General features: G+C 54.6%; 1 protein-coding gene across 1 annotated transcript; it reads right to left on the bottom strand.

The window, feature by feature from the left end:
• Window positions 1-1,152: 1,152 nt before the first annotated feature.
• On the bottom strand, window positions 1,153-13,017 carry SCNN1G (sodium channel epithelial 1 subunit gamma). The gene is made up of 13 exons (XM_059484243.1): window positions 12,934-13,017; window positions 12,427-12,751; window positions 11,385-11,679; window positions 10,763-10,956; window positions 10,269-10,372; window positions 9,217-9,380; window positions 6,383-6,481; window positions 5,082-5,199; window positions 4,048-4,126; window positions 3,912-3,969; window positions 3,509-3,570; window positions 3,238-3,313; window positions 1,153-2,857 (listed from the first exon to the last, which is right to left on the bottom strand). Exons 1-13 carry the CDS (start codon window positions 12,962-12,964, stop codon window positions 2,471-2,473), a joined length of 1,992 nt encoding a protein of 663 aa, XP_059340226.1. The 5' UTR covers window positions 12,965-13,017; the 3' UTR covers window positions 1,153-2,470.
• Between the last annotated feature and the right edge of the window lie 455 nt (window positions 13,018-13,472).

Raw genomic sequence — 13,472 nt, 5'->3', positions numbered from 1 at the left:
CTACACCTGCTTTTGTGCAGGGTTGGCACTAATCTGTTTATTTTTCAAGGTTTTGTTTTGCTCTGGGAAGGCTTTAGAAGCACAAACCCCTGCACCATCCCAGTCTGTGCCAGCTGCCAGTGCCTTCCCCAGCCCTGGAGCTGGGCTGGGGGCATCCCTCCTATCAGGGGGCTGATTGCATGATCAGCACTCCTGATATAACCCAGCTCTGAGGGCTGCTGGGGCTGGGCAGAGGTGCTGGAGCAGCCTGGGGGGAAGAAGAAGCCCAGTACCAGCCTGAAGCTGAGCTTGGGTAGGCTCTCCTTAGCACTGCCTGCAGCAGATGTGAGCAAACCCCGTGAGAACTGCAGTCTCGGGTGCTGCTGCACACACAGGTACAGATGTGGAGTGGAAGAGCTGTGCTATGCCCACTTTGTGGTGTTTGCTTGCTTTCCCCGGGAGGTGAGCCCCCCAATGCTCCCTGCAGGCTGTGCTCCATGGCAGCTGGGGGCAGCTGACCCCTCTGCCCTGAAAGGCAGGTCCTCAGTTAGGTGTAACGGGGCCAAACCAGCTCCTGTGCCAGCGCCACCAAGCTGGCAATGAGGGGGTTGGTGGTGAGGTGTTCCTTAGCTCTGCGCTTTGCTGTTACTCCTGTCCCTGCTGTAGAGGGGACAGCTCATGCCTGTAACACCGAGGGGAGGTGGGGCTGCCCTATTCTGCTCTAGCTCTGTTCTGCTACTGCTGCCCATGGGCAATATTGCCATGATGATCTGGTACTTGGTGCTGTTAGAGGGGATGGGGATGAGCCATGGCTCGCCCAGGGCTGCACCAGTGGCTGAGGCAGATCTGCTTCCCATTCTTCCTGCAGCCTCCAAGGGACTGCTTGGGTGCAGAGCTGTCTGGGGACACCTGAAGTTCCAGTGGTTTTGGTCTCTTGCTGGTTAACATTGCTTTGTGAAAGGCCTTTTCACTGTTAGTGCTTGCACCCCATGCTCCTGCTGCCTGCTCTGAGCTGGGTCCCACAGAACCCCCCTGCTGCAGCTCTCTGAGAGGCCTGGGGTATCTGAGAACCTACAGCCCCTGGGCAGGTAGAGACAATGCCTCTCAGCTCTCAGGATGCCTGCAGGGAACTAACTCATACAGTGGTAATTTAAAAAAAAAAGGGCAAAGCAGTTACTCAAAAATATATCTTTATTTTTTTCAGTTTATCATATATTTAAATAATTCAGTTAAAATAGGTTTTATTGCACATTAAAGAACCTTTCTGGATTCTCACTGTCCTGTATAAAATAAGGTCATAGAGAAAGGAAAGGAGAGACTCTTCCACTCAGACACCCCTGACATGCTCTGCATGGCTCTGGCCCTACAGACCCCACCAGCCCGTGTGGGATGGGCTCTGCTCCTCATCTCCACAGGGAGCTGAAGGCAGCACGGTGGGCTGTGGCAGGAGGGAGGCCCCAGCTGCCCCAGGAGCACTCACGGCTGTGCTGCACAGCCCCTGGCCCTGGGGGAGCAGCACAGGAGGCAAAACGTGGGTACTGACACTGCTCCGTGGATGGGACTGTGTGGGGGCAAGGCGGATGAGGTACACAAGGGGCAAAACTTCCTCCAGGCATTGCCAGCTCCAGGGCAGGCGGGGGGGGGAACTGGCTGCAGGAGGAAGTCCTTGCTTGGGGTTGAGCAGGAAAAGAGCAGCCAGCTAACTCCCTGTCAGGCTTCTGGGAAGTAATTTAATGAGTGCCTTGGAAGTTATGTTTAAGGGCTGCTTGAGTGATGTGGAATGGAACAAGCTTGCAGAGGATGCACTTCATTACTGTGCTCCAAATTGGATTTCATGCCCTTTCAGATGATTCTTTGGGGATGACTTGGGCTTTCTTACCCCAGCTGTAGTAACTTGCTCTACAAGCCCATTTTTGGTTGTCCTGGCTTTTCATCTCACAAGAAAGAGCTCCTCAGGCCACCATTGGAATTGGGTTTCTAATGAAAATTCAAGTGAGAGCTTTCCTTTCATGCTCTTTTGTGCCTTGCCCAAGCCCCTGTCATGCCCTTCCTACAAATGCCATCCTGGATTCCTGACAGCCTGGGGTTTTTCCCACAAGTCCAGCCACACAGCAGAGAGCAATTAGTGTTAATGCTCAATGTGGCATCAATCTGCTGCTGTGGAGCAATTCCTGCCCACATGCAATGGGGTGTGTGCAGCTGGTGGCTAATGCGTGCCTTTGCCTGGTGAGACATCCCAGCTTAGCACCACATCCTGCTCCAGCCATCTCCTGCCATCATTAACTCGAGAACTGATGTTGCTTGAAGCTCCCAACGTCTCTGAGCCCTCGGCGTCTGTGTCTGAGCTTTGCTCGGGGCAGCTTTGAGTGCCAGTTCAATCCCTGAGTAAGGGTCTGACCTGGCAGCCCTTCGGTGCTTGTCCGGATCGGTGCCTGGCCCCGAACAGGCGTGTCCAGCACCCACCTGGGGGCGGGTGTGCGTGTGGCAGGTGTCAGTGCCGGCCCAGCTCCAGCGTGTCGGGCAGCTGCTCTGTGAAGGCCGTCTCCAGCCGCAAAGTGCTGTAGTTGGGCGGGGGAGTCCTGGGCAGGGGGCTGTCCTGGGGCAGCGGCAGGCGCAGGGCCGTGGTGAAGGTGGGCAGGTCCTCGTCGATGCACGCGGGGTTCTCGTGGCCCTGCCTCTCCACGTCGCCGGCCGTGGCCTGGGCCGCCCTGCCCTGCTGGCGGCCGCTCCACCACTTCTTGGCCCTCTGCCACTGGCGCCGCAGCACGATGGACAGCGAGTCGATGAAGAACACCTCCACGATCTCGATGACGCACACCACGGAGCAGCTCATCCACAGCCCCAGCTGGCCCCCGAAGTTGGACAGAAGAATGACGAGCTGCAGGAGCAGAGAGCACAAGGTGAGGGTCTGCCATGGAGCCATGACGGCAGGCAGGGAGACGGAGCCGGGGCACCCAATGCTCAGCACTCCCAAAGCAGTGGGCCCATCTCTGCTGCTGTTCTCTCTGGCTCAGCTTCAGAAGGAGCCTGGAGCTGAGCTTGCTGTGCAGCCCCTGCACAGGGCTCGGGGCTGGACAGGCAGAGACGTGGCCCGAGATAAGGGCTGGAAAGGGCAGGACCGGCCCAGAGGTGCATATCTGAGATCAGCTTCCTGCCCCTGCCCGTGTGGCATTGCTCCCCTGGGCAGGTGAAAGCTTCCAGCCTGCGTGGGAGGAAGCGCTGCGTCTCCTGGGAGTAGGGACCAGCATGCTCACTCACCGTGTTGGCAGGATTCTCTGAAATGAATCTCTCGTTCAGGTCCTTGTAAAACACCATGAGGTTGGCAAGGTCTGTCCTGGGGAAGAAGGAGGCAGGCAGAGGGTTTAGTAAAACAATAACATGAAACATACTGAAAAACTATGCAAATAACCAGTTGGACCAGTAGGGCTGGGCTGCTCCAAGGGAGCTTTTTCCCCAATTGCCATCATTAGGGCTGCTGAGATCGTATCAGAGCTGGAGGTGCAAGGCAAGAACACACAGGGGGACTTACTTGTTCAGCTTCTTGTTGAGTTTTTGCCCTTTGTCCCAAGAGAGAACTCGGAGCATCCAGTCCTGGAGAACAGACAGAAAATGCTGCTCTAGCTGCAGGTTCTTGTGCAGAGACCCTTGGGAAGGGGCTCGTGCTCCACATCTCCTTGGGCTAGTATGGGTACCAGAACTGAGTGTGTGACAGGCCAGCTGAGCCCAAGGGGATCTCCCAAGACAAATTTCAGTTTAATGATGAACGGCTGGAGGGGAAGCCCTGAGCTGGAAATTACAGACTGTTCTCTGGGCATAGTATCACTGAATGCTACTGACTACCCCAGGGCCTCCTGCTTTTGTGCTGAGCCTCTGGGGTTACTCAATGCCTTGTGCCAGGCTGCTGTTCTGGTGGAGTGCAAGTGGGGACTGACCTCTGACACGACGGACGGCCACTGAGCAATGCTGGTGGTGAGCGCCCACTCCTTGAAGCTGCAGAGAGAGGCAGGGTGTCACTGGTGAGCTCCAACTCCCACACACGCTTCACCTCTGGCTGTGGCAAGGACTTACCTGCAGGCGTCTTTGCAGATCTGCTGGCAGCCCAGCTGCTCCTTCACAAACTTTTCATGCAGTCTGTAGTAGCAGTACACTGCAGGGGAGGAGCAGGATGTGTGTGAGAAGCCAGAAAGAAAACCTGCTACCTGGGCTGGGGTGGGACATCTGGGGCATAGGTGGCCTTTGTGGCCATCGCCTACATGGTGGGGATAAAAAGATTTATCCTATAAATATTGCAAAAGACTCTTGAGAAGTGGCTGTCACTTGATATAGACATGAAAACTGCCACACCTGGTCAAGCCCTCCACTCGACTGTTCTATGGTGGGCACAGGTGACAAGCCATCAGGGCAAGTTTCACAAACCAGTCAGTGTGAGCAAGGGAGCCAGTCTGGCTCTGGGTGTGGGGGCTTAAGTGGGTTAAGGCAGATTTGGCTCATCCCAGCACGCTGGGTGTGCAGCAGCTGTGACAGGGACACTGGGGGTGCAGGGGCTGTGTGACAGGGACACTGGGGGTGCTGGGTGCAGGGGCTGTGTGACAGGGACACTGGGGGTGCAGGGGACAGGGGCTGTGTGACAGGGACACTGGGGGTGCAGGGGCTGTGTGACAGGGACACTGGGGGTGCTGGGGCTGTGTGACAGGGACACTGGGGGTGCTGGGTGCAGGGGCTGTGTGACAGGGACACTGGGGGTGCAGGGGACAGGGGCTGTGTGACAGGGACACTGGGGGTGCAGGGGCTGTGTGACAGGGACACTGGGGGTGCTGGGGCTGTGTGACAGGGACACTGGGGGTGCTGGGTGCAGGGGCTGTGTGACAGGGACACTGGGGGTGCAGGGGCTGTATGACAGGGACACTGGGGGTGCAGGGGCTGTGTGACAGGGACACTGGGGGTGCAGGGGCTGTGTGACAGGGACACTGGGGGTGCTGGGGACAGGGGCTGTGTGACAGGGACACTGGGGGTGCAGGGGCTGTGTGACAGGGACACTGGGGGTGCAGGGGACAGGACTGGCAGCTGAGGCATGGGCAGTGCCACAGTGTTTCAATACTAACTCCAGTTTGGGTTCTTCTTGTAGTTGCAGTACTCGGCGCCAGCGGGCAAGGGCTGCGCATACTGGGCACAGCCACACGACTCCACCATGGCCTTCTGGAAGCAGGAGTGCAGGCAGATCTGGGGAGAAACAACACCTGGGGGCTAAGAAGCAGCACCAAGCTCCAGGCTCCTTTGCACCTAAAAACACCCTGCTTATGACAACAGCAGTGGGATGGGAACCCTGTTTCCCTGGGCCTTCAGGCTCTGCTGTGAGTGAATACAAATATGGTGCATGGTGGAGGGTTGAGGTTCTAGTGCAAAAAAAAAACCAACAAAACGTAATCTTCATGGAGGATTACATATATGGGGGTTCTGTGAATGCCCCCACTTCCCTACAGCCACCAGAAGCTTCAGTGTTGCAGTTGCTCTTTACAGAGTCAAGGAGAGGGTTTTAGGCCTGCCATGGCACGTGGCCCATGAATCACTAACTAGGTGTGGGAAGTGACTCACAGCAGCAAACGTTCACAGCTTCCACCAAACCCTGCTGGTGCCTACTGAGAGAGGTGAAGCTGGGAGGATTAACAGGGCAGCAGAGCTGTGGCTTGTGCTAAAACACTGGGACATGCAGGAACAGAACTTCTCTTTTAAATCCCAGTCAAGCCTTTCGGTCCCAGTGCCAGCCCTCCTGAGCACTGAGTTTCGGTGAAGTACTGTTATTAAAAACCTGAGATCATGTCTGGGTGATCCTACCTGGCACTAGACCAGAGCAGATTTCGTATTCCCCATAAAACAGAAATTCAGCCCAGACCTGGGCTTTGCAGCAGGCTGGAGCTAATGCAAGTACGATTCTTCAAGTGGAGAGTGGCAGAACAACTGACACTCTCCAAGAGGACCAAATTACAGAAACCATGCAAAATTAGTGGAAACTTACTCTGTAAACAAACATCCTGCTATCTGGATACTGATTAGATGGTTTCTGTTATTCTTGGAGTCCTAAAGGTCACAATTTCTGGCTTCAAGGGTTACTAAGCTGCAACCTTTACTTGGCCAATATTTTCCAGTCTCACATTGCTTGAAAATTGCCTAATGAGCTCATGTTCTCTCTTTATCTAACAGGGTGCCTGAGGGAACTTCAAACAGCAACCACTTAGGAATAAAAGTTGGATTTTAAGAAGTGCTGTTGCATTTTACATCAGTGGTAAAAGCAACAACCCTGTGCTCAGACTGTTCCCAGTCTCAGGTCCTCAACCACAGACTGTTACAAAGTTTTTCATGCAGGCAGTTTTCAAGCAACTGATAAACCCAAATGCAATGGCTTTACCTGGAGTGAGTAGCTCTTGTTATAGAGATTTTCCACAGGTATGTCAGCTCCTGTCTCTGTGCAGTCACTGTAGGGTTTGCTCAGCTTGCGAGACTGAGTCTGGGAAACAGAAAAGAAAAAAATTGTGGTTTTGGAGTTCACAGACAAACCAAAGGGTTCAGTGACACTTTATCCCAACTCTGAAACTGTAAGTGATAAGGCAGCTTTGAGTAGAATGTTTACCTTTTGCTACCTAAAGTGATTTGTCGATCCCTTGTCAAAACAAGGGTTTTTTTGTCACTAATATCCGTTTCCCAAAAAAGCTGCTCTGCTGGGATTCTCTGCTGTCTTCCTGGAAACCTTCTGCAGGAATGCAAGGTGGTGCAATCATGGCAGTGAGGATTTTTCAAAGCACAGTAATCCATATGCACGTTCTCTCCAAGTCTTAGAGGCTGTGTGTCTTTACTCTGGATGTTTGTGTTCTGAGGGAGGGCACTTGTTGTCGGGGGTTTTGGGTTCTTTTCTGTGAGGATCCCCACCTGCCTGAGCTGCTGTTGCCTGGCTGCTCCCGTGCTGTGGGTAAATAGCACTTGAGGCTCCACTGGTGCTCAACAGCACCTCTCTCAATCCACTCTAAATCTCCCTCAAACCTTTTTCCAGGTGCTGCTTTGACCCTTCCTCTCAAATGCTAATGACTTTTCCCAATCTCTGCCCAGAGCAAAGAGCTCTGACATGCCAAGCCTGTGCCTGCAAGCTCTGTGAAACCAGGGCTGGGAGCCCTCAAATTCCCAGATCTGATCCCAGCTGCATGGCCCACTTCCTGCAGACTGCCCTACCTCCCTCAGCCCCTGCTATCTTCCCCCAGTAATTATCCACTTTACAACAGAGTGGCCTGAAACAACAAGAAACATCCATTTAAGAATCCATTCACTGATCTTTCTCTACAGAGTTTAAAATTAGAATTTAAAATTCTTCACAAAGGATCAATCCAGCAGGAACATGAGAAAGGCTGTTACCCCTAAGGCACCGAATGCAGCTCCTGAGGCCACCTGATAAGAGCATACCTCACCACTTTGTCTACAGCCAGAGAAGGCTCTGGGCCATTATGGTGCAAGTCAACACTTTTAGAGATGTTTCAATCTCTCTTTGGAGGGAAAGATGGGATTTCAGTACTAGAGATGCATTACTTTTGAAAATTGACTGAAACCAACTTTTAAATTCCACATGCAATGTAGTGCCAAGACACTACCTCAGTCTGCTCCTGGGGCTTCCAAGAGATGATCGATCCTTTGTACAGAATTATTTTGTTGTGGCTTATGCTCCTACAAAACTTACTTGTTCCTTCAGGTACTGAAATAATTTCCAAATGAAATATTTAACTAAAGCATTGTAACTCTGACCAAGCAACGCCTTGTTTGCATGCCAAAGAGGTTGGAATATTTTTGGAGGTGGAGGGCAGTCCTAGCACCCAGCAGAAAGCCATGAGCACTAACCAGACACTAATGGCATGTTCAGAGCCCAGCGAGCAGCACCGTGAGGGACACAGCTGCTGTGTCCTCCTTGGTGACCTCGCATGTGGGGACAAACCCTGACCTGGCACCTCGGCGCTGCAGCCCTGTCCTGACAGCCCGGACCCCCCACCACTCAGCAGGCTCTCTGGAGTTCTTTTCCCAGCAGGACAGTGATCCCCAGCTTTTGTTCTGACACCAGAAATTGCGTCCAGCCTCTATTTTGGCTGCCTCATTAGGATGCAATTGGATCCCTTCCTCATGACAAATCCTTTATATACAGACATTAAGATGTGCCCAATCTTGTTTTTTATACTACAGCAAAAGTTCAACCCTGTTGTGCTAGGAACATATTACATTAAATATTGAGACTGCCTTGTGTGACAGAGCCTCCGTACGGTGTGATGGTGACAAAGAAAAGTCTTGAGAGAGAGACTTTGTGTCCTCACACCATCCCGGTTCCCAACCTCTCAGTCATGATTGACCAAGGAGCTGCTGCCACAGTTTTCCAGACAGCTGGAAGACAGTTAACTATTTGCATTTTGTGAAACATCAGCCCTCTTTTAATGCCTTTTCTAATGCAGAGCCTATCAATATTCGGCATACCCAGATAAGCAGGATAGCTGATGCTCCACCAGACCACCAGAAAGAAAGGCAGAGCTGAAGTGCTCACTTAACAGCCCATCCAGATGAAAGGGGACCCGGCATAGCTTTCGCTGCTGTGCCGAATCCCCTTGGGCCAAATGCCTCCTCTGAACTATGCTAAATGGGGAAAGCAGGAGCTGCAGCTCTCCTTGCCTTTGCTCACTGCTGGCAAAAGCAAAGCTGCTGCCCAGGGCGGTGGTTTACTGCTGGGATACAGAGAAAACCAGCAAAGTGAGGCTTACAGTCACAAAACACTTCAAGGGGTTGTGTTGCCACCATCCCTAAGGACCCGACCCCAGCACGGGGACCCAGCTCCAGCTCTGGCTCCTCAGCCCGGGGACCCTCGTGGGATCAAACTCCCTGCTCATTGCTAAAGCCAAGCGAGGCACTTGGCAACATTTCTGTGGTTGTGGATTTTGCTGTGAAAACAAAACCAGAAATCCCCTGGAAAGCCAAGGGGTGGAAGAAAAGGGAGAGCAAACAATATCCCGGGACAGTTTGGTTTAGAAAGACCTGATTTTCCCACGGCCTATTTTTCAGAGAAGTGCTGTCACAGGATTTCCTTCAGGGCACTTCAGGTGCTGAGTGGGAGGCATTTAAAGGCCTTCGAGCTGCTGGCTCTCTGAAATCACCCCATCCTGTTCCTATTTACAGCTGTACCAAGGCAAAGGTGCGCCCAAAAAGGAGATTGTTGCCACTCACAAAGTGCATCCCTATGGAGGTGGCCGCTGCAGTCTCAATTTCCGTGCCAATGTCTTCAATGAAGGGATACTCGTTTTGGTCGTGGACCATGATCTTGGCTCCTGTGGATGTCACCAGGAAGGGGTTGTAGTCTGCTTCATCGATGTACAGAACAACCTGCAATCCTGAACCACAGAGACAAGGCAGGAAGTTACACCAGGAGCTAGAGCCACGTTTTCTGATCAGAGAGGGCAGGTTTGTTTCATGTTATCTGGCCTTTAGAACTGTAACAGCCAAGCACAGCCTCTGCCCAGACAGACCAAGACACCTGCAGCCAGTAACATCCCTTTGTGGCACTGAGTACAGCAAACAAATAACGTCTGCTGAGAACGTGGCTGGAACTCATTTCAAAAAGTTATATAACTGGGCAGCAGTAATTTCAGCTGGAAAACATTAGTGATGCAATGATATTATCTGTATTCCCAGGCAAGAGTTCGCACTAGTTCAAACAGGCATTTCCCCAATCAGCCTGTACATCTACAGCCAACACATCGCTCACGCTCCAGCAAGATCCAGTTTGCTGCACCACTTGTTATCAAACAGTTCCTCTGCAAACCGCCCTGGAACACCACACGCGTGCAAAGGGCCCTGGAACACCACACGCGTGCAAAGGGCCCTGGAACACCACACGCGTGCAAAGGGCTCCGGAACACCACACGTGTGCAAAGGGCCCCGGAACACCACACGCGTGCAAAGGGCCCTGGAACACCACACGCGTGCAAAGGGCCCTGGAGCACCACACGCGTGCAAAGGGCCCTGGAACACCACACGCGTGCAAAGGGCCCCGGAACACCACACGCGTGCAAAGGGCCCCGGAACACCACACGCGTGCAAAGGGCCCTGGAACACCACACACATGCAAAAGGCCCTGGAAAACCACAGGTGTGCAAAGTGCCCTGGAACACCACACGCGTGCAAAGGGCCCTGGAACACCACACACATGCCAAGGGCCCTGGGACAGCCCAGGTGTGCCAAGGGCCCCGGGACAGCCCAGGTGTGCCACGGGCACTCACCGTACTCGCTGCCGCCCGTGGAGGTGCTCAGGATGGTTCCGCTCTCGCCGCTGTTGAAGGTGTAGCAGTTGCCGTGCAGGGGGTGATGGAAACGAGTGAAATGCCTGGAATAAATCGAATAGCATGACATTGTTCCCTGTAGTTCTGTCTGTGGGAAAAAGGCAGCACATTTGGACTTTGGTTTTGACAGAAACAGACCCGGACTGCACGGGGGGTTTATTACTTCTTTTCAAGAAGTTTATTTTGCTGGAAGATGTGGGTCTCTTTCTGAGTAACTTGAAACTACATGGCAGTATGATCTAGTTTAATATTTCAGGAGATGGAAACTCGAGGAAGTTTTAATGTGGGAATGGGGTTAATAGCATGGGGGAGGCAGATTCACAGAACTAGCAGTGGCTCCTGCTGGAATTCAGCAAATACCAAATATTCCATTCCTTCATATTATGGACTTGGAAATAAGCTGTTAAGATGGCAGGAATTTTCTGTGCACTGACCTTTTGTCACAAGATAGGCCATCAAAGAAACATGTCAATAGAAGGTCCTCGGCAGAATAACTCAATTTTTCTTTAATCTCCAGGGGAATTTGTGCCATGATGTTCATGTAATGCAGCTTGTACCACTCCTGGATGGCGTTAACCCCCGAACTGAATGTGTACAGGGCACAGTCGCTGCTGTTGTTTGCGTCACACTGACAAGCACAGAGGGGAAAAAGCATTTCAGATGGACTGAAATCAGGGATTCTACAAGGCAGGTGTAAATTAAGGATTGTACATATGATAGTGTTTCTCTTCCACAGAAATAACCATGTATGAAGTTACAGCGGGCATCAAAGACCTTTTATGCAGGGCTAAGTGATATGACCAAATATTTCAGGACCAAAAGAAAGGTCACAGATGACACTGACTATTTGGGAAGACTTCAGGAAGGTACTTCTCTGCAGGTGGACCTGCAGCAGCCATGGAGGCTTAGGCAGAAGAGCAGACAGGATGCTCTTCACCACTGTGCACTGCAAAGCCACCTGAGCAGGCAATACAACCTGCCAGAGGGACACTGACCCCAACACAGCCCCTTGCTGCCCCGCGGGACACTTGCTGGCCAGGGCACAGTGACACTCACCAGCTGAAAGCCAATGATGTCATTGGAATCGCCCGAGTTCACGATGGACGAGTCCTTGTGAAAGACACTTCCCTCTATTTTCCTCTTCTGCCCAGTGTGCAGCTCAGTGGCTGTCCTGGAGAAGTCCTCGACCTTCAGCAGAGGGATCTGCTCGAAGAAGTCCCTCCCTGTGCTGTTCCAGTCATCCACCGACCGGCGCACCTTGGACTTGCCCTCAGAAAATCCATAGAAAGTTTCCAAAGCTTTTTTTGTCTCTTTGTCCAATTCGTATAAATATTCTTTCATGGCACTGTACCTGCACGGGAAACAAGGTAACAGTGACATCCCATCCCACCTCACTGCCCAGCTGCAGTGCTCTGCCTGCTGCACTGTGGATGCCGTGGCTTGGGGCAGAATTCCCTGTGGTCTCCCACCAGGTTCTCACATCAGTGAGGGCAGACAGAGCTACATCCATGGAGAGATCTTGGAGCAGGGACCCCAGGGAGCAGAGCAGACTGAACTACAGAGAAAGTTCTCCCAAGACTCTCAAGCTCCTTATGTTAGGAAGTCTGAGGAGGCAGAGCATGTGGAAATAAGACTTCATCTGTGAAGCTTCATTAAAGAGCTGGATCCCCATGGGGACCAGGGTGGTGGGAATCTAGCAGCAGAACGGAAAGCAATGTAAAGCATGATTTGACAGGAGAAAAAGTACTGCTGATGAATCATGTCAAAATATCCCATAAGGAAAGAAAGAAGCAAGAGAGGAGTGAGAGATCTGCCCTTTCCACTTTTTAGGAGATGATGCTGTTTGTAATCCTGGAACTTTAGTCCTGGGAAGAAGGGAATTTGAAGAGAGCCAAAGAGCTGACAGGGACTGTCTGGAGCAGAAAGCACGAACCGAGCCGGCAGCAGCGAGAGGTGAGAGTGTAAGCCACACAGCACGGAGGGGGATGTGGCACACCAGGTGCCCTACAGGGCAAAGCCGCGGTAGGGAAAGTGCCGACAAGGAGCGCCGGGACGAGCTCGGGAGCTCCCATCGTCCCGCCAGCCCCCCGAGCCTTACTTGTACGGGTTGATGTTGCAGATGGTGACGGCGGGGAAGGGCAGCTTCTGGAACTGGACGGTGACGGACACCGAGGCGCTGTAGTAGTTCATGAGGAGCTCCGCGCACTGCCAGAGGATGAGCCCCACGGCGCTGAGGGTCAGCACGATCCAGAGCAGGCGGCGCAGGCGGCCGCGGGACACCACGATGCGGCGGCAGCCGTGCGTGTTGGTGTTGAGGCAGTACCAGCGCATCAGCTCGCTCAGCGTGGGCGCCTGCGGGCCGCGCACCGGCAGCGTCCGCTTCAGCCGCGCCGTGATCTTCTTACCGGGAGCCGTGGCGGCCGCTGCGGGCGGACCGGGCACTGAGCGGGCGGCTGGGGGATCGGCGCCCGCCCGGTGCTCCGCCACGCCGCGACCGCAGGTCCCGTCCCGTCCCGCCCGGAGCCGTCACCCGCCATCCCGCCCCTTCCCGGTGTTTGATCCCCGGGACGGCCGTGCCGGGGGGATCGCGCTCGCCGCGCCTCACCTCGGCCGCTCTCGGGCCCCGGCGGCGTCATGCTCCTCTCGCAGTCCCGGCGCCGCTGCCGATGGGCCGGCGGGCGGCCGCCCCGGTACCTACCCCCGCCGCCGGACCGCCCCGCCCCGGACCGCCCCGCCCCGCCCCGCCCGCCCCGCTCCGCGGCCGCGCAGCGCCGCCCCACGGCGGCGGCCGGGGCTGCGCGGGGTGCCCGGAGTAACGGGCCCGAGCGGGGCGGGCCCGGCCGGGCGGGTCCCGGGAGCGCTGCCCGAGCCCCCGGTGAGGAGCGCGGGGACCGCGAAGGGCGGGGCTGGGGGCCGGACCAGCGCCGGGACCGGGGGCGCGGCCGCGGGGGTGGGGCCCGGCCCCGCCCGCGCCAGCACCGAAGATGGCGGCGCTGCGGCAGCGTCTGCCCGTCGCCAAGGTGGCGGCGCGGTCACGTGGCGGCGCGCCCCGCCCCGCTCGCTGCATGGCGGCGCCGTGAAGCGGCGGAGCCGCGGCCCGACCCGGCCCGGCGGGATGCGGCGGCCGCCGGGCTGAGCTCCGGG

This window comes from Ammospiza nelsoni, chromosome 17, assembly GCF_027579445.1.
Source record: "Ammospiza nelsoni isolate bAmmNel1 chromosome 17, bAmmNel1.pri, whole genome shotgun sequence".
Taxonomy (NCBI): domain Eukaryota; kingdom Metazoa; phylum Chordata; class Aves; order Passeriformes; family Passerellidae; genus Ammospiza; species Ammospiza nelsoni.
Note: the sequence above shows the minus strand (reverse complement) of the source record. Positions and strands in the feature narration are given on the sequence as shown.

Bases quoted from the DNA above. Each gene is read 5' to 3' on its own strand.
- SCNN1G (XM_059484243.1), bottom strand. From the start codon at position 12,964: ATGACGCCGCCGGGGCCCGAGAGCGGCCGAG. The intron at 10,957-11,384 runs GTGAGTGTCACT...TGTGCTTGTCAG, and splicing joins ACATCATTGGCTTTCAGCTG to TGTGACGCAAACAACAGCAG. The intron at 3,314-3,508 runs GTAAGTCCCCCT...CTTCTTCCCCAG, and splicing joins CTCAACAAGAAGCTGAACAA to GACAGACCTTGCCAACCTCA.